At 37.2% G+C, this 19,030-nt stretch overlaps 1 protein-coding gene across 1 annotated transcript in view; it reads left to right on the plus strand.

The window, feature by feature from the left end:
- The window catches only part of LOC145675047 (uncharacterized), a 39,787-nt gene that overhangs the window by 17,759 nt on the left and 2,998 nt on the right, over window positions 1–19,030 (plus strand). Inside the window, exons 6-9 of the mRNA XM_081745412.1 lie at window positions 2,817–2,973; window positions 8,741–8,914; window positions 11,157–11,244; window positions 18,484–18,533. Of these exons, the coding sequence (XP_081601538.1) occupies window positions 2,817–2,973; window positions 8,741–8,914; window positions 11,157–11,244; window positions 18,484–18,533 (469 nt within the window). The remainder of the gene's footprint in view (window positions 1–2,816; window positions 2,974–8,740; window positions 8,915–11,156; window positions 11,245–18,483; window positions 18,534–19,030) is intronic.

Here is a 19,030-nt window from a genome sequence, read left to right on the forward strand (position 1 = left end):
GATTATTTTTACATGTCTAAGTAACTCCCCCTCCCCATATACAATGGTAGCTGAATTTGAAAGTCATCGCTAATGGAAGTATAACCATTGATCTCAGTAACAGCGAAAACTATGGATTTGACACTAATATCGGTCATTTTGAATTATTTTTACATGTCTCGGTATCCCCACTCCGGTGATCCCCGGCCCACAGCCGAATAGGATGAATTTGAAAGTTAATGCAATCGGAGTTTCACCATTGATCTCAGCGACCACAAAAACTATGAATTCGACACTAATATCGGTCATTTTCTAGTACTTTTACATGTCCCTGTAAACGGCCCCCATGAGACCCCACCTGGTTCGAATTTTAAAAAAAAACGCTTTGTCTTGGTCTGAGTCCTGGACCAAGGTACCCGTGACAAAAATTTGGTAACTCTCGGTCTACTCGTCTGCTCCCCAGGCCGCACACAGACACACAAACATTTATATTAGATTGAAAGGTGTGATACAATTAATCCGTTGTTTTAATGCTTTAGCGACGAGACTTCAACATTTCTCTAGCTGACTCTGTGGAGGCTAGCAGTATGATCAGAGCAACGACCAACGGTTCTGAATCAAAAATACATGGCATATTACTTGAAATGCATTGAGAGATATGATGAAATTTGATCCACTCAGGTCATGTTAGCCCATGAAAATTATGTATTAAAAATTTACTTTAAAGCTAACTTACGTACTTTAAGGCAAGCTGTAACTTCTAATAATTGAAACGAAAACAGTAGTATATTGCCAAGGCTGCAGAACCCAAATGCATTACATGTCGCTCCTTAAGGGCAATGTCCTAGAAATCAATCCGAGAAATTTTGAGTGTACTTGGATCATGGTTTGTATATATACTTTTTAGCTTTCATTTACGACCTTCCACTTATGAATACTGCGAAGAACTTTATGAGAAAATCTACATATTAAGGGCTAGTAGTGTTGTTCTTCAATCTTTACTGTAAATAACGCAAAATGTGTATTCTGAGAAGCACCACTTGAAGCAAAATTCCTAACAGTAAAGTTCTCTCACACTTAACATTAAAAATCAAATAGAGATTCTTAAATACTATTAAACATGATGCGTTGAAGGGCCAATTGAAGTCAACTTATGCACAACAAGTTATTCAATGCGAAACTTTTTAAAATCATTACTCTAGATATCTTGGAAGGTGATTTAGACCGTTTTATAAATTTAATGAAGAAATAAATGCTTTTCTGTCAATATTTTAGCACGAAATCCATAGCATAGTATCACGTAATAAGTATTATAAGAATAAGTATCATAGTTTCATAAGAATAATGACCCTGTAAGATTATTTCGATGTTTAAAAAATCCAACCCTCGGGAAAAAGCCTAGAAGGCCACCTTGTAAGAGCCTCATTATGTACCGGAACCTTATTCCATATACCACCTTCACTAAAATAACGGAGCTTAACGCAACTCAAAGCTTGCGAAAATCAATTATAAATGCTATGCCTATTATCGCAAACTAAAACGCAGATTTTGTGTTGCGTTGATGAAACGGGCTCCCTCAATCTCTTTGCAAAATGGCATATATAACAATAAATTGCAAAGAATATGTATTTTACGCAAAATAAATGCAAAATGTCCGTTTCTTTAACGCAAACTGATACGCAATGAGGCACCACGAGCCTCATTCCGTAGCAGTCTTTACAATATATGCGGATCGTAAGTCGTAACGCAACACAAAGGATGCAATAAGTAATTGTAACTGCAATGTCGACTATTGCAAAGTAAAACGCAAATCTTGTATTGGATTGACACAAACTCGTAATGAATAAGGCCCTTGTTCTCTAACTAATTATTTGTATGCCCTCAGTAGTTTTGCTTCACTTCTCAAACTACCAGCTAAAATCTCGCTATAGTCATTGTAATATTACAAGTAATATGTGTGTCGTAGTTAGTAGTTAAAGGAAGACAGACATCGAAGATACAATCTGCCACGTAAGAGTTTTTACTTTACGCGAGTACTAGTATCATAAGTTTGTATTTTTCACATATACACGTGACAAGTAAGTTGTGTTTTACACATATCCATATGTACAAGTAAGTTTGTATTTACACATATACACGTGTACAAGTTTGTATTTACACATATACACGTGTACAAGTAAGTTTGTATTTTACACGTATACGAGTAAGTTTGTATTTTACACATAAGGACGTGTACGAATAAGTTTATATTTTACACATATACATGTGTACGAATAAGCTTGTATTTTACAAATATACACGTGTATGTGTACATAAATACTCTGGTACAGTAGAATAAAAACAAACTTTGCTTGCAACGAATTATTTAAACTGTTTTTAGTGCCATAAAAATACATTTTTCTCGATTTTCTCGAGAACTGCGCACCAGAATTTATTACCCCAAAACACACTATTTTTATCCAGTTTGATGCAGTCTATTGGTTGGTAATTAAAGAAATATTAAAGTTAATGAGTTGATAATTTTATTGTAATATCTCACTCATCATACTGTGTACGAGTGTCATCTTGTAAGTATCAAAATCTAAAACTTTATGAGGGGGTATTTCACAACTAGTTTCATCTTACTATGATAGATGGCGCGGTCATCGTGCAGTTTAATTTTTACGTTTAGAGGAAAAAGAGTTTTTAGATTTTTTCGAAAATTGTAAATGACAATTGACTCTCACTTAGATCTATCGATATGAATATGCCTCTCATGTTTAGATTAATCTCCTCGTTCTGTATTAATAATATTGTAGAACTATGAAATGTTTCTAATCTTCTCTCTTTTTTTCCAGGTTCATATATAATATTGATTCTCTCCTTTTTACGTTTCTTAACTTCCATCTTGCGGGACTCGAACTATCTCTGAGGAATTTAATCTATGGATTGCCAGTGTACACAGCTCCTGTGTTTCACGAAGAAAAGTTTCTGGAAGCTATACAAAAATATAAGGTAGGAAAACTATGCTATGCATAAGAATACAAAGTTCTATACAAAGTCTGTCTGTTTAAGTATCGACAGGTATGATTGCCAAAACGGTACAAAATAGCAAGGGAATGATTTTTTTGGGAATGGACTTAATCGTCGCATAAGAACCAAATAAATGTAACTCCAAGAATGGAATTATTATTTGTTTGGATTAGGAACATAATTCTGAAAGTCCCACTTGGTTGTTATTTGAGTGTTATTGAAGTTGACTTTGTCATTGACTTGTCTGCTATGCAATAACGTGTTTACCATCTTATTAAAACAATATTTATTTTTTAAAAAAACTTTTCCCCCTCTCTCCTGTAAACTTACGAAAATGGAGTTACGTTCTTCTGATTCTCATACGAGGTAATGTCCTAAACATAGAGCCTATCTCCTCCCTTAACCCTCTATACAAACCGGAAGTGGTTCAAATCAACCATTTCGGGCTCTAACACTGCTCGTCATAGAGCAAAAGCAGTAACAAATAACGACAAACTGTTTTTTTTTTTTTTTTTTTTTTTTACATGGATTCTCTTTCACAAGAATATATTTTACAGCCACGTTTATGTTTATAAAAGAAACGGAAGCTGTAGAAATGTGTTACAACTTCTGGTTTTAGTTCTGATCTCCTTGGAGAAAGAAAGATAATAGATAGCGACATTTTTTTTTTTTTTTTTGTCGTATGGATTTAGAATCTTAAAAACATGTTCCATATCCGGTCTTATCGATCTATTACAAACGGAAGAGACAGATCTACCACTTCCGGCATGAATATTGAATTCCTATAATTTCAAGATCTAATGTAGTTTCAGGATATTAAAAGAGGCTCACATGTCTTGTTTTTTTCGTTTAATGAATGGTCTTCTTCGCTTTTAGAACCTTATATGTTCTTCTATAATTAAGCTTGCAGCAAAAGAAATAAAAATAAAAATAAAAATATAGTGCAGTCAGCTGCTATTTTCTACTTGATGAACTTTTCATCGTAGTTTTGTTCTATCAATCGCGATTAAACAAACACTCCGAATAGCTTGACTATTAGCACAGACAATTATAACAAGTAAACAAGAATAACATAGGCAGAGTTGATTATCTTGAAGTTACATGGCAGAAAAACAAGAATGAGGATGGCAGAATTGATCTTCTTGAAGTTACGTAGCAGGGTAAACAAGAATAACGTTGCCAGAGTTGATTGTTATGAAGTTACATGGCACTCAAACAAGAATAAGGATGGTCGGGATGATCTTCTTGAACTGATGTGATAGACAAAGAGAAATAGCGATAGCGGAGTTGATCGTCTAGAAATGACGGAGTAGCCAAACAAGAATATATATTTCTGAGTTGATTATCTTCAAGTCAAATGGCAGGGAAACAAAAATAACGTTGGCAGAGATGATCGTCTTGAAGTTACATGGCAGGCAAACAAAAATAAGGATGATCGAGTTGGTCTTCTTGAACTTACATGACAGAGAAACAAAAATAAGGATAGCATAGTTGATCGTTTAGAAATGTGGTAACGTGGTAAGAAGATCTATGGCGAAGTTGATATTTGCAGCTAGAGCACTTCCTGATCTATGACTACTGCTAACATTTATTTACACCATTCTTCCTCCTACTTCTTCACCTCCTTTGCTCTGCATGTTTCTCTATGTTACTGCTCCGAGCGTAAAGGCATTATCTGACGACATATTTAAATCAAAGCATGAAAAGAGATCTTCAATTTAATGTCCCATGATTATGCTTTAAGACAGGGTTTCTCAACCTGCTGGTCGCGACCCCTAGAGGGGTCGCGAGAGGGCTTCATGGTGGTCGCGAAGATGAGCGCAAGAGATAAATATAATTAGAATCTAATACTGGAAATTATTTTTTAAATATTATTCTGAATTTTGTTCTGATATGTATATTTTTATTTTTATATATACAGTTTAGAACAACAAAAAAATAGGTTTACTAAACATTTTTAACAGGAACAGAGTTGTTTAAAATCAATTTAAATCAAAGAGGTACGATATGAAACTAATGAGAACTGGATATTGAAATACCAGAAAAATACAAATGCAACAAAACCTACATATTGAAATACAATTAAAATTGAAAGCTAATGAGATACATGAGCTTGGTATGATTTCACTACTGCGGCAATGTCCGGTTCAATCTTCGTGACGCGCATAATCAAGTAATTTGAAATACTCAATAACTTTTTAACAACTGTCCAAGTCTTTTAAATCAAAATTAGAATTCACTTTGTTTGATTTTTTTTATCATACGACCAAAAATTAAAGGAGTTATGAAGTATTAAAAATTTCCAAACAGCCTCCATTTTGAAACAATATGACGGATCGGATTCGATATTTGTAAAATGAATGAACTGACCAAATTTGGTTTTAGTCCATTCGCTTTTAGGAAAGTTTAGTGTATCCACTATGTATAAGAAATAGCTTCTACTAATATAGAAATAGATGGATATCGTGAGATCTCAGCAATAACTATATTAAAAATTCCACACAGGCTTATTACAAGCCAGAAATTATAAGTGGCCACTGGCAAGAACATGTAATAAAATAGTGTCGTGATAGGAATTAGGTTGAGAACCACTATTTAAACTAAAGGAAATTAGTGAAAGTGAAGCTTTTTGAAGTATATAGTGTAATGAAAATGTGGGAGAAAACAGAACATAGAGAAAATTCACGGATGTCTACCATACTCACATAGTCTGTGATAGAATTAAGGACCTTTTACCACTAGAAATAGTGTTTCACTGTCCTTCACTTCAATTTCCACTTGAAAAGTTACTGGGATAATCTTGATACAATCTTGATCAAATTGGGTATTGATGATGCATCTTGACGAGTTTAATACGCATGCACGCTTTGTAATACATATGGTGTGTAGATCTTTGGTTTTCGAGTTATTGGCCATCAAAGTTAGTTAGGTCAGAAGCAAAAGTTCAGATGAATACAGAGAAAAATTATTGCTGATGTATTTATCATGTATTCAGCATGTCAAAACAAATGCAAATAAATGGGCTTTCTTTTAGTATAATTTTGGTTTAACAACTCACAAAAGCACTAAAATAACACAGGAACTTTTTGAAAAATTCCAGACAAAAATTTTATTTTCTTATGTTTTGCGTTTATAGCTTGGCAGCTCTGTCTTGAATACAGTGGATGTTGTTTCGTCTGCTTTAATAATAGCTGAACGTTGGTCAGCTCAGAACGTTGGTCAGAGTCAATCATTTCGCCGACGATTTCTTGTTATTTGTTCGCACTTCCACAGTGATCCATGGTGACACTAAACTTCGTGAAGCTATAGACAACTTACAGCAATGATGCAAAGATCATGGCCTTAGTGTCAACTGGCGTAAAAGTCAGTACATCATCTTCCGGAAAAGGCGCACCATCACTCCGCCACTAATATTTCAAGATGCCCAACTCTCGCCAGTTTCTCATCTTCATTACGTCGGTATGACCTTGGACTCTAGACTACTTTGGAATGCACATCTCGACACGCTTAACACCAAAGTGCAACCCGTTCTCAACCTTATCAGCGGACTCAACACTAAACGATGGGGAATGGATATCAGGTCACAGTTATGTATTTTTCGTCAGTGCTTGGAATCAAGGCTTTTATATGGCTGCCCAGCTCTCTCTCCCCTACCTAGGCGGCTCAGTGAACTGTGTGTTCGATTACAAGTGCAAGGGCTCCATTCCATACTTCGACAACCTCGAAACTCACTGAACAAGGCACTTCTTGAAGAAGCAGGTGTCATTCCTTACAATATCCGAGCTTTTCATGTGGCTAAACTTTTCATCTTGAATCGAATGACAATTACAACATCACTTATCATCTCCAAAACGCAACTCCTATGTTCTACTAACCGTAGCTAAACTCTACCCTACCGTCGACAACTGCCTTGTACCTACTTTGCGTATCTTCGTGTAATACAATGACTGAATTTTATCTACCGCACGCCTAAACTCCCATACTACAAATCATCATACACCATATACATCACTCCTACGCAAGTGGAATTGCCATTTCTTTCTCCTCACTGGCTACGCAACTCTCCCTACTCTCAAACAGTGCATCTATGGGAAGACTATATAAACCAACATCATTCAGACGGTGTACTTATTTACACGGATGCCTCAAAACAGGTAAAGGCTGGACAATAGAAGGTGGGCATTGGTGTTTTTATACATCATTATAATTTGCGCTTTCATCAGGCATTGCTTGGCTACACGTCAATCAACATGTCCGAAGCGCAGGCTATTCGAGCCGCATTGCAACGTGTGTTATACCTCCAACCACCTGTTAGCTGTATTTGTAGTGATAAAGTGTTCTTCGTCGTCTTCTTCCTACAGCCCTAAATCCGGCTCACTCCAACTGGATTCTGGTCAATATTTTACAACAGGTATGTCAAATACAACGCAAGGGACTTCAGGTAACTTTCATACACGTCCCCGCGCACAAATAGATACAAGGTAATGAAGAGGTTGACCAATTACGTAAACAAGGAGCGTTATTAGCATTTGTTCCAGTGAAGTTACTGGCTACTTCATTTATCCCAACTCGTGGAGCACAACAGTAGAGCGAATGGGAAAACTATCAACACCAGGCTAGAGGTGGACCAGGTAAATATTACTGGCGAATAGAACCTAATCCTACCACACGTTCTTTTATTTATCACTCTAAATGGACTCATGCACACCATGTCTTGTTCAGTCAAATTCGACTCAACACCACACAGACTCCGGTGCAAAAATATCGTTAGGGCTTTCGGGATACTTCACTCTTCTACTGCCAGGAAGATCTAGGTACCTTCAATCACCTGATCTATACCTGTCCATACACTCAGCACTACCGACCAGTGTTTCTTACTTCCTTGCACTCCTTGCTTGGTTATTGTCCCATTCCAGTGTGTACCATTCTATCCATTCTAACAATTCCACAGTGATTTGTCATCTCCTTCAGCTTCTTCTTCTCAATAAGCTCCATCTGTAATCACTCACAGCAGCCCCCATTATCTTCATCTGCGCTACATGACTTCCTCTCAGCTAACCATCTCAGCAATTTACCCTTGTACTTATCTTTCTTAATACACCCTATGTTGAAGGCGTCACCGCTGGAACAAAGGAGGGAGAGCGTCTCCTCCCCCAGAAGTGGGAGTGGAATAGCTGAGGAAGAGTATCGTGTACTTCGCTTGTAACAAAACGGTAGAAGATTGAAATTTTCGAAGTGGAAGATAATATTCAGTCATATACGTTCTGGTTGGAGTGAGATACAAGCTACCGGTACGCTAAAAAAAAATAGGTTTATTTGAAGAGAAAGCACATTTGGTGTAAGTTTCTTTCTGTACTCTTGAAGTAAATCTAAGCTAATAAAAGTTTTTTTTTATTAAATATGATTCCTTATGGCATAAGGAAAATACTTTTTATTGTGATAGTATTTTTGCTAAGAAATTACCTTCTGGTTTTGATATTCTAGTGGTAAGGCTATAGTAAATCTGCACGAAAAATTGTATGTAACCGGGGCAGAATATGGAAGTAGGGAGTGTACGAGAAATTTCATGAACGAGTAACCTCCATTTACAATACATCATAGCAAGAAAATCGTATAATTCCAAGCAAGCAGGCAGAAAAGGAAAATATTTGCTAGAGATAGGGCGTAGCCACGGGCAATTTCTTCTTACTAATATCTTGCTATACAACTATAACCAGGTTCAAAACTAATGGTATGCTCTGTCTTTCAGCCTGGGACTATCGGTGGATTTCCTAACATTGGCGTGTGGTTAGCCAAGACACCATTGAGTGCTAAGTACGACCTAAGCAGCGTTCACACCATATTTATGGGTGGAAATTCTTACAGTGACGAGTCCAGAGAAGCTTTAGTGAGAAAGTTTCCACATATAAAAAATGTGAAAATGGTAAGGGGTTTATATTTATTTGTATTCAATGTGTCTAAAAGGGGACATTTAAAATCAACTATTTCTTAATACTATTTTGTCATTTGGCTACATGTGCCCGCCCTTAGCTCAGAGGCGAATAAGATTCAATAATCCTATATATTGTAATATCCCCTTATATTAGCAAATAAAACCACATGCTTTGGCACAAACACCAGCAAACCGCCGACGGATCCCGTCTTGGATGGAACACGATGAGAACGAACAACTCGAGGTAGAAGACATAAGTTACTAACTGGTCATATCCTGCCTATCTCTCTAAGGTTCATTGAGCGGGAGAGACTCCTCTAGTCTCACTTCTGAGCTGCAACGGGCAAGAAGTTTCTTATCAATCTCCGAGTGCAACGGGCAGGAGAAACCAATTATAGAGAAAATATCTTTTTAGAGCATTACTTATTTGTAATCTTCTATATAAACTGTATTACGTCTTTTATATAAAAAAAAAAAGATGAGGGAAAACCCGTGTACCGTTCTCTACCGAATATTACAATATAATGTAGGATACAATTATATATCGGGGTGTCATGATCATTCATAAGAGTTAACAGTCACACTAATAGTTATTGCTAGGTGCGCTGCTGTATTGACGCCAATAAGTGTCGCTAGCGCTTAGGGAATTTTCAAGTTTAAAATTATTCTGACGATCTAATTGCAACTTCAATTTAATTACTTCAAAATGGTGTAAAGGCCGTAGCCATGTGTAGATTTGAGTATTTCTACAGTAATATATTATCTTGACGATTTAATTGCTTCTAATGATCTCCACGAGATGAGAAAGAGGGTTTTTCGTCTCGTCTCGTGTCGATTCTCGAAAAGCTTTGTTCGTCTCAGACACTAGAGGACTAAGAATCTACGAACTATATACAGGGTGAGCTACGGAAAACAGGACACTTGAAAGTGGCAACACTCCCAAACTGAAGCGCATGGTGTCGCTAGTTGCCATGCCATCTACATCACAGAGTCTTCCACTTAGTTTACCATGAATCGTTGGGCAGTGCACGTGCGTGTTCAAGCGGTGGAAGATTTTTTTTCGCGACGAGATTAAGTTGTTGTTCAGCGAAAGCTGCGATATGGGAGGACCAGTATTTTGGTGAGTCAAACAGGAAAACAATTACCATGAGATGAAACAATGGAGAGAAACTGTTTTGCCGTCAAGAACCATGAAGAACCTTTAAGGACAGTCCGTACACCAGAAAACATCGATCGTGTACGCCGGGCTTTTGCAACAAAGTCCGCAAAGATCAATTCGTCACCATGCAAGTATACTGCACATGTCACAAACACCAGTGCGTCACATTTTAAAAGAAGACCTACACTATCATCCATACAAGATACAGACTGTGCAACAGCTACGGCTAGTTGACAAAAGGTTTAGAAAAGATTTATGTGAACTGTTTTTAGACAAACTGAATCGCGACGAAGACTTGCTGGACAACTTTATGTCGTGTGATGAGGCGAACTTCCACCTGAATGGACGTGGCAATAAACATAATTTTTATTATTGGTTGGACACAAATCCTGAAATTCTCCATAACACTCTTCAGCACAACCCTAAGATTGTTTCCACCAGTGTTGTTGTGGCACTGTTTAACCTACCTGGTAATTACTTTCCTGTTTGGCACACTAAAATACCGGTCCTTCCGACGTCGAGGCTTCCACTGAACAGCAACTATACTCTTTACACGAACAGAGGCTTCCACCGTTTGAACACGCACGTACACTAGCCAGTGACTCATGGCAAACTAAATGGCAGACCTCTCTAATTTAGACGGCATGGCAACTAGCACCACTATGCGCTTCAGTTTGACAGTGTAGCCACTTTGAAGTGTCCCTTTTTCTGTAGCTCACCCTGTATAATAGTTCTAATGATTCTGTAAGTATTTTATACAATAGGATAAGACTGTATAAATTTTTCCTCCTAGTGTCAGCCATGAACATTTCTTATAAAACAGAGCATGAAGTATTAAGTGTGATTCAAATTGAAAATAAATGTGAAGCAGTCATTTTGCACTCTTTGTGAGAATTTTGATTTATTATCAGGAAGATTGGAATAATTGTTTTTGTAATGACGATGGGCTGGATGTAAAGACCATGTTATTACAGTTGATAGAGTCGATTAGTGGTGAAATAACATTTTTTTTGTTTGCTTGGTTAATGTTTAATGTAAAGTACTAATGATAATTATTTCCGCTAATTGTTTTAGTGTTACGGAATGACAGAAGTTTTCTTCTCAGCGTCATGTGAGGTTATGCATCTGTGGGAACAGAAGCAAGGAATCAAACGAGATAAAGGTAGTCGTATAATATGTTATGTTTAGGGTGCGAAATCATAGCAGTGAAAATGAAGTGGGGAACCTAAGTGTTAAAAACAACTATGTAAGAGATACCGTTAACCAATCGATCAGCAATTCATTAGGCCTGTTATTTAGTCCTATGTATGAATTAGTGTAATTAATTTGTAAGATTATGACAAAAGTATAATTTTATTACGCTCCAGGGGGAATTTAGTGAGGGGGAATTTTCTTCCATAAATATTAAGTGGGGAGAGGTATTCACCCTCATCTCCCAGGATTTCAAACCCTATTGTGCCTTCGTATAACACACACTGCATATCTTAAAATTAACCTATTGGGTTTACCAACTCTTAGAATAGATCTATAGAAAGGGTATCTGTCCTTTGTGGAAGGAGTACCCTTAATGTTTATCTTTATTATTATTATTATTATTATTATTCTGTTTCATTTTCTATTGCATTCTTTCGCCTAAAGAGTGTGCTTTGGGAATCTTAATGCTCCATTTTTTTCTAAATGTTGATGACACTAGTATTAATGGGCCTTACGCAGAGTTGTTTTGATACGTGATTAGAGCCATACTAAAGAGTTCGCCTAACGTATATTTCCTGCAGTAGTCAGGCGTTAAGTATGATGCTAAACGTACGTCAAAACGACTCTGCATAAGGCGGAATATGTTACTTACAATGGCGGATCTAGCCAGGGACCGGAGATCTTGTGACAAAAATAATTTTAAGGTATTTATATATATTTGAAAGCTTATAATAAACACATGATATACCTATCATAGTCTGGGTTCTGTTTGACCCCCCAGTTTTACTTTCTAGATCCGCCACTACTTAAGTAATAGTAACACTAGAAATAATGGGCCTTATGCAGAGACGTTCTGACGCGTGATTAGTGCCATACTAAAGAGTTTCACTAGCATATGTTTCCTGCAGTAGTCAGACCTTTAGTATGACGCTAGTCATACGTCAAAACGACTCTGCATAAGGGCCAATATGTCTTGCTTCTTACTTACACTACCTCACTAATGATAAAAGGGGAGGAGGAAGGAAACCTAATTTGAACGCTACCCATATTAACGTTTGTAAGTACCTGCCCTATAATTACCGAAATATTGCATGTGGAATAGTGGATGAAAACAGTGGTTAAATAGGTTTGCATCCGAGCAACTTGCAAGCAACAACACCTGTCAAAATCAGGTTTTACTAAACAACAAAACTGTACGGACATCTGTATCAGTCCCTTATCTGTTGTGTAGCAGAGTTAGGGTTTTGTAGTGGGCAAATGTCTCCTCCACGGCCCACATCACCAAAGAAATCATGTCCAAAGATGGCGTCAGTTAAACTCAGGAAACTTGTGCTAAAGGAGATCCGCGAGAGAATCCGTTAACACATGTTCTTTGACGAAACGATTACCTGTGGCGCAATCAATACTGAATGGAGACTGTGAACGCTCCATAAGACAGGTGTGTGAATGTGTTAACATCACGGCATATCACGGGGCGATCGAGCAAGGGTATAAAGCAAGAAGGCTGTACGAGGCTGTACGAAGAAGGCTTCTGATGACTGCTGAAAATTTATTGTGACAATGGAAGCATAGATTTACCTAAATGACGTAAAAAAATTCGTGCTATCACCTGCAGGTGTTCATGAGAAAGTCTGATATAATTAAGTTTATGCTTTAAATTGTTTGCTTGTAATTATCACAATTATTTCCAGTGCAACCTTCTGGATGTGCTCTCTCGCCTTACTTTGATAAGCGGAACCTACGCATGCGCGTCACTCAGATGCACATTTTCTATCTTTCCTCTTGTATGCTATGTTCCTTGGGCATCCAGGCCTACTGCAAGAAACGGGGTTTTTGTCTGCTTTCTGTGGAGTGCGCATGCGCAACTACTTGCTTTCTTAACTCCCTTCACCCCTTGCAACTCTACATTTTGCTTTAGATATACGCTGGCATATCTTCAAGTATTTCCAACTCTATCTATTTTGAACTAAGCTATAGTTTCTGTACAGAACGTAAGAGCGCTAACGTCAAGGAAAGACAACAAAACAGAAATGGCTAATTCAATGCCTTTTTGAAGCATGTCGGTTATGTAAATAATAGTATAAAAGTAGTTATGCTTTAATCGTAATTAAATGCATCGTAATTGTAATCGTAATTAAAAACAAACTATTAATCTTCATCATAAATACATAGTATGCCCAGTGGCCTTGCCAGAAACTCTTTGAGGAAGCTCACACACACAAGCATAAATATAAAGCATTCTGTAGAATCACAGTCACCGATCTGGTAGACCAAGAGAGCCAGCATTCTCGCCCCTCGCAAAGATTGCTTGGGCCCTTCAGTCATTAGCGCATATCACGAGGAGATGAGGGGGACATGTTCCCTCCACCCGATTTAAAATTGTGATGATTTGTATCCGAATGCCACAAAGGAAAGTGGGGTGAAATTGTTTCCCTTGACTTGTTTCATTAAAAAAAAAAAAAGAATCGTGTTTTTTAATAGACCTATTTCATTATCATTTATTATTGTTAGTCTATTTTCAACTATTTGTTTAATTCCTGTAACGATTCCTATAATGCTATTGTGATCATCATAATTTTGCTCAAATAAGAGTATTGTTGCGCCATACATAGTTGATTTTCTTTCATAGTTTTGGGGAAGTCATTTTTTATATTATTACAAAACAAGTGTCCTAAAATTTTAATGTGGATCATTGTGGATGCGTAAATAGAAATATATCAATTATAAATATGCTTGTATTCAGATTTCAGAATGTGTTCACGACACTCGATACGTATCACAATTTTATCTACATCGCCTGGTATATAATATACAACAGGTTCACCTCAGAAATTAGATTCATCTACCGTAATATGAGTTTCATCATCCCTCCCCCCAGAGTAAGCCTCAAATATGCCCTTTTCCCTCAAATTTGCCCTCCTCCAAATGTTGAAGACAACTCTGGTCCTCCACAGCATTGTTTTTCAACTTCATAAATATTTTGAACACCGCTTTAAAAAGTAGAAACGGTCTTACCCTTTCCCCGAATGTTGAAGACAGATTTGCGCCCCTGCCTTCAGTATCTGGATATCTGACAACGAAATACATACTCAGAAACAGGCCCCCAGAGTTGGTTTAAGTGTTTTCTATTTACATCTTCAAATGATACACGTATACACCCAGGCCCATATTCACGAATGGGCGTCTGAGTTTCGGACTCAAGATGTGACTTTTTAAAGAACGAGATTGAAGTATGGTATGCGGAGAAAGAAACTACCCACGAGAAAGAAATAAAGGGAACTATACTGAAAACAATGTTCATACAACAGCGGGGCCGAGTTTTCTTGTCACACGGTTGTGGTACGAAGAAGCTGAGACAATTGCTTATTGGCTTCTGACGTAATCCACGCATTTGCTTCTGTATGCCCCACTAGGCCACCAATTAGGGGGCCTCCCCCCTTAATTTTTTACAACCCTATATTTCCATCGGTATAGCTATGTATTGCTGATTTTAGTAGTATTATATCGCACAAGTGACTAACTTTGGCATCCCCACTTCGGAATACCACGCTACGCTACTGTTTATTGCCTTATCTCCAGTTACACAGATGAAATACGAGGATATCCCTATTATAAACTCAGATGCTAGCCCATAGATTAGTATAAACTGTGCTTTTCGATTTCTCAAACGGCCTCCTTCATCACATTGAGTTCGCACGGTAAATTGCCTCTGGAAAGCCTGCAAGAAGCAGAACAATGTACATCTGATGCAGCTGCAACGAAGTCTGCTGCTGCGGAATTTGGGATGTCATGCAATGGTACAGACGGTGGCCATCACAACGAGCATGGTCGATGGTGACGAAGTGGAATATCATTGGTGAGCAACAACTTTCAAAGTAATTTGTTCGGATGGAAATGGAACAGCCTCTGTATATGCTTAGAATTACTCTGAGTGATAAAAAAAGGAAATGGGTGAGCATGCACAGGAGTTAACTTCGAGGAGTGTATCATATGGAAGAGTGGTGTATACAGCCAGTCTACTAAGTTTCGAACCTGGCAACAATACTACGTGACTGATTGCGAAGTCTGGCGGAGTAAATGCGAATTAGTGTAAGATCTATCATGCTGTGAAGAGTTCGTTGTTTTGCTGTTGTAGGTATGTAGGCTATAGAGCTTCAAGTGACATATTGCGCGATGTGTTGATTTGAAAACAAAAATGCAACCAAGGGTACCAATCAAAGTTTATGCGACTGAAACGGTGGAAATGATTAATAGTGTATACGATGATGAAGTTCTTTTCCAACCAATGGTTTGAAATAGTTTGCTCAGTTCCGTGACGATCGTAAGGATGTCACAGACGACCCTAAGAGCAGGGGACCGACAACCAATCGAACTGCGGAACAAATCGAATTGACGAAACAGTAATTGCTTTAAAATCGTTACCAGTCATCATTAAGGGTACTAACTAGGGAGAAGAACATTGGAATTAATGGAAAGAAAAGTTATTGCAGAATTTGTCCCACACATTGACTGATGAACAAAAGGAGTGGGGAGTTTCTGTAAGCCATGAGTTGGTGGAAATGGCAAAGGGACCCAGACTGGTTCAGAAAGATCATAACTTGTGACGAGTCACTGTTTGACGCGCACGAGCCTTCCGTAAAGCGGCAATCAGTAGGTTCGGCCCATAAAGAATCTCCACAGCCGAAGAAAACGCGCCTTAAGAAGTAACGAGTGAAGATAATGTTGATAGTTTTTTTTTCAACTGGAGAAGTATAGTCCACAAATAATTCACTGCCGAGGATCACACTATCACAACAGAAGTTTACAAAGATGTTATGGATCGGTTGTTGAAGAGACTTCCACGTATGATACCAGAAGTTCTTGATTTCCACGAGCGGCTCCTCTCCATAACTAGCACCTTGTTACAACGCGATTCTTGTTGAACAGTTTTTGGTCAAAAACCCAATTACGTGCGTCAACTATCTTTTATTCTTATGACCGAACGCCGGAACATTTCTTTCTGTTCGTAAGATTAAACCCAGACTGAAGGGACAAAAATTTAACTTTATTTCTGAATTTCCAGTAAACGGAATAGGATCACACAGAAGACGATCTTACATCTCCATACCTGTGCCACTATAAGAGAAGCAGGGGCGGATCCAGGGGGGGGGGGCGATCGGGGCGATCGCCCCCCCAGAAGAGGAAACTTTCTTATTTTATATATATAAATTAAACCCATCCCAAAGTTTGGAGCCCTCAAAAGTAGCAGTATGACAACCCACCGCCCCCCCCAGAAGTCGGTCCTGGATCCGCCCCTGAAGAGAAGGGATATACGTGGAACAATAACATGTGGTTACGGTTATTCTGCCTTTTATTTCTTTTGTATGCTACGAGTTTCGAAGTAGACGGTACTGATAATAGTATAAACTGATAGGCTTTCATAAGCTGCGACAAAATAAACTGTGTCCATTTGTGAAGAATGCTAAGGTAGAACTTTAATTTACAAGTATGCTGTGTTCCCAGATTTATTCCAGTATAGAAACCAAATCGGATAGGAGAGTGGAACTCGATAGATATTCTGAAAACATTTAAAAAATACAGGTATTCTAAATTTTGCAAGAAATTTGAAACTTGTATTAATTTTCTACCACTTTTTACATTATATTTACATGAAATACGTACAATTCTGGAATCATTAATTGGAAAGAATTTAGAATTAAATTTCATAGGTTAACGATAAGTTACAGTATTTTATTTCATTAGGTACGGATATCGTATACTGTCCTCTTGCTAACATACTAATTGAAGACATAATAACAGTATGTTTTAGTACCTTTGTTTACATAGTAGATGGCATGTTATTGAGCCTGTTATTATCAGGTTGTCTAACAGGTATTGAGCCTTTAGAGATCAAAATTTAGAATACATTTATTGTGATTTGAAAGTAGCATTACGAAACCACATATCCACCGTTTTGGTCGATGACTTTCTGTCATTTTTCCTGCAACAATATTATCCCGTCACTAGAGAATTCTGTGCCTTTTGGTTGAAAAGTTGTGATAAATGAATTGTTAATTTCAAAGCTAACATCATCCATGGAGTTTTACAGAGACTTTAATAAAAGATAGTCTGATAGTGCTAGGTTAGGACTATAAGGTGGATGCACTAAAACCTCCCAAGAGTTGTTTCTCGCTTCGATCCCGATCTTTTTGGCACTATCATAGGTTATTCACATTTCATCACTCGTTATCAACCATTTCAGAAGTAGCCCGAGTTTGTTAAGTTTTAGCAGAGATTTGCAGGTAGAAATTCGATCAAGTAAACGTTTTTGAGTAAAATCATGTGGTACCTGAACGCCTAGCTTCTTTTCTGTAGCCAACTTTCTTTAAATTGTTTAATACTGTTTGATAATCGATGTTTAAGTCCTTGGCGATGATATAATTGTTTACATGCCTGCAGTGGCGGATCTAGAAAGTAAACCTAAGGGGGGGGGTCAGCCAGAATCCAGACTATGATAGATATATCATAAGTTTACTATAAACTTTCAAAAATATATAACTAAAAGCTTCAATTATTTTTGACACTAGAAAACTGGAAGGTCCTAGATCCTCTGTCCCAAGCCAGATCTGCCCCTGTGTGCCTGACTTGCTCAACTAGTTTCCAGAATATCATCCACTTATGGCAAGATCGTCTGCGAGAAACATGTTGGACATAAAAATTCCCAGAACGAAGTCGATTCAACTACCTTTTTGCTGTTGCTTTTGATAATGTATCGTTCCCGTAAATGGCACAAATTTCTTCATGAGTCTGCGCAACATTTGTGGCTTTATCGTAATAAAATTGTAAACTGTAGCGCAGTATTACGGACAGTTCACTCACCTTCACGACGCAACACCTTACGTCTGATTATAAAAATTCGAAAACTTTTTGAACAACTATTACCTTCAACTGCAAGGAGTCAAATGACGATAATCGTAAGCTACGACTCATGTACTCTGATATTTGACACTAACGCCATCTCGTGCGCAAAAGACTCAATATCTTCTAGACTACATGATATTAGCAACAAATTACATTTTGTTTTGGCGCCATAAAATTTCGTTTTCATCAATTTTCTCAAAACCTAAGTATGAGGTTTACCGTAACGCATGACATTCTATTCAACTGATAATTATCTTCTCTTTGAACTATTATTTTTCGTTATTAAATTCTGTTTTCCTTATTTCAGACGTTTCTACGGCATGCGCAGGAATGATCTTTCCAACTTTTGAATACAAGGTAATTTTAAGTATTGTGTGATCTAATATCTTAGAAGCAGGGATGTACGCAAGGGATAGTTCCTGGAGGCACGATCCAACTACTAAAATTTTAGAGTTTCTGTAAATTTAGTCTAATTTTAGGGTTGATTTTTACAAATTTTAATATAATTTATACTCATTTTGAATTTGGACCGCCCATAAAGCTTTGGACTCCTACCGAAATAAATTCTTGCGTACGTTTCTGCTAAGAAGTGATATGAAATATATATATATATATATATATATATATATATATATATATATATATATATATATATATATATATATATATATATATATATATTAATGATATCGATTTTTGTTTCTAGAAGGAAAAAATAATTAAAATTTCAATTTAAAGAAAATAGTTTCGGTACATTGTCTGCTTGCTATGGATTACCAAATCATTAAAAACATGTTTTAATTCAATTTCGTACACTCTTAAACTAAAGTTAAATTGCTTGCGTAAAATTAATT

The sequence above is a fragment of the Thermobia domestica genome, chromosome 18, assembly GCF_964235325.1.
Source record: "Thermobia domestica chromosome 18, izTheDome1.hap1.1, whole genome shotgun sequence".
NCBI classification, from domain to species: Eukaryota; Metazoa; Arthropoda; class Insecta; order Zygentoma; family Lepismatidae; genus Thermobia; species Thermobia domestica.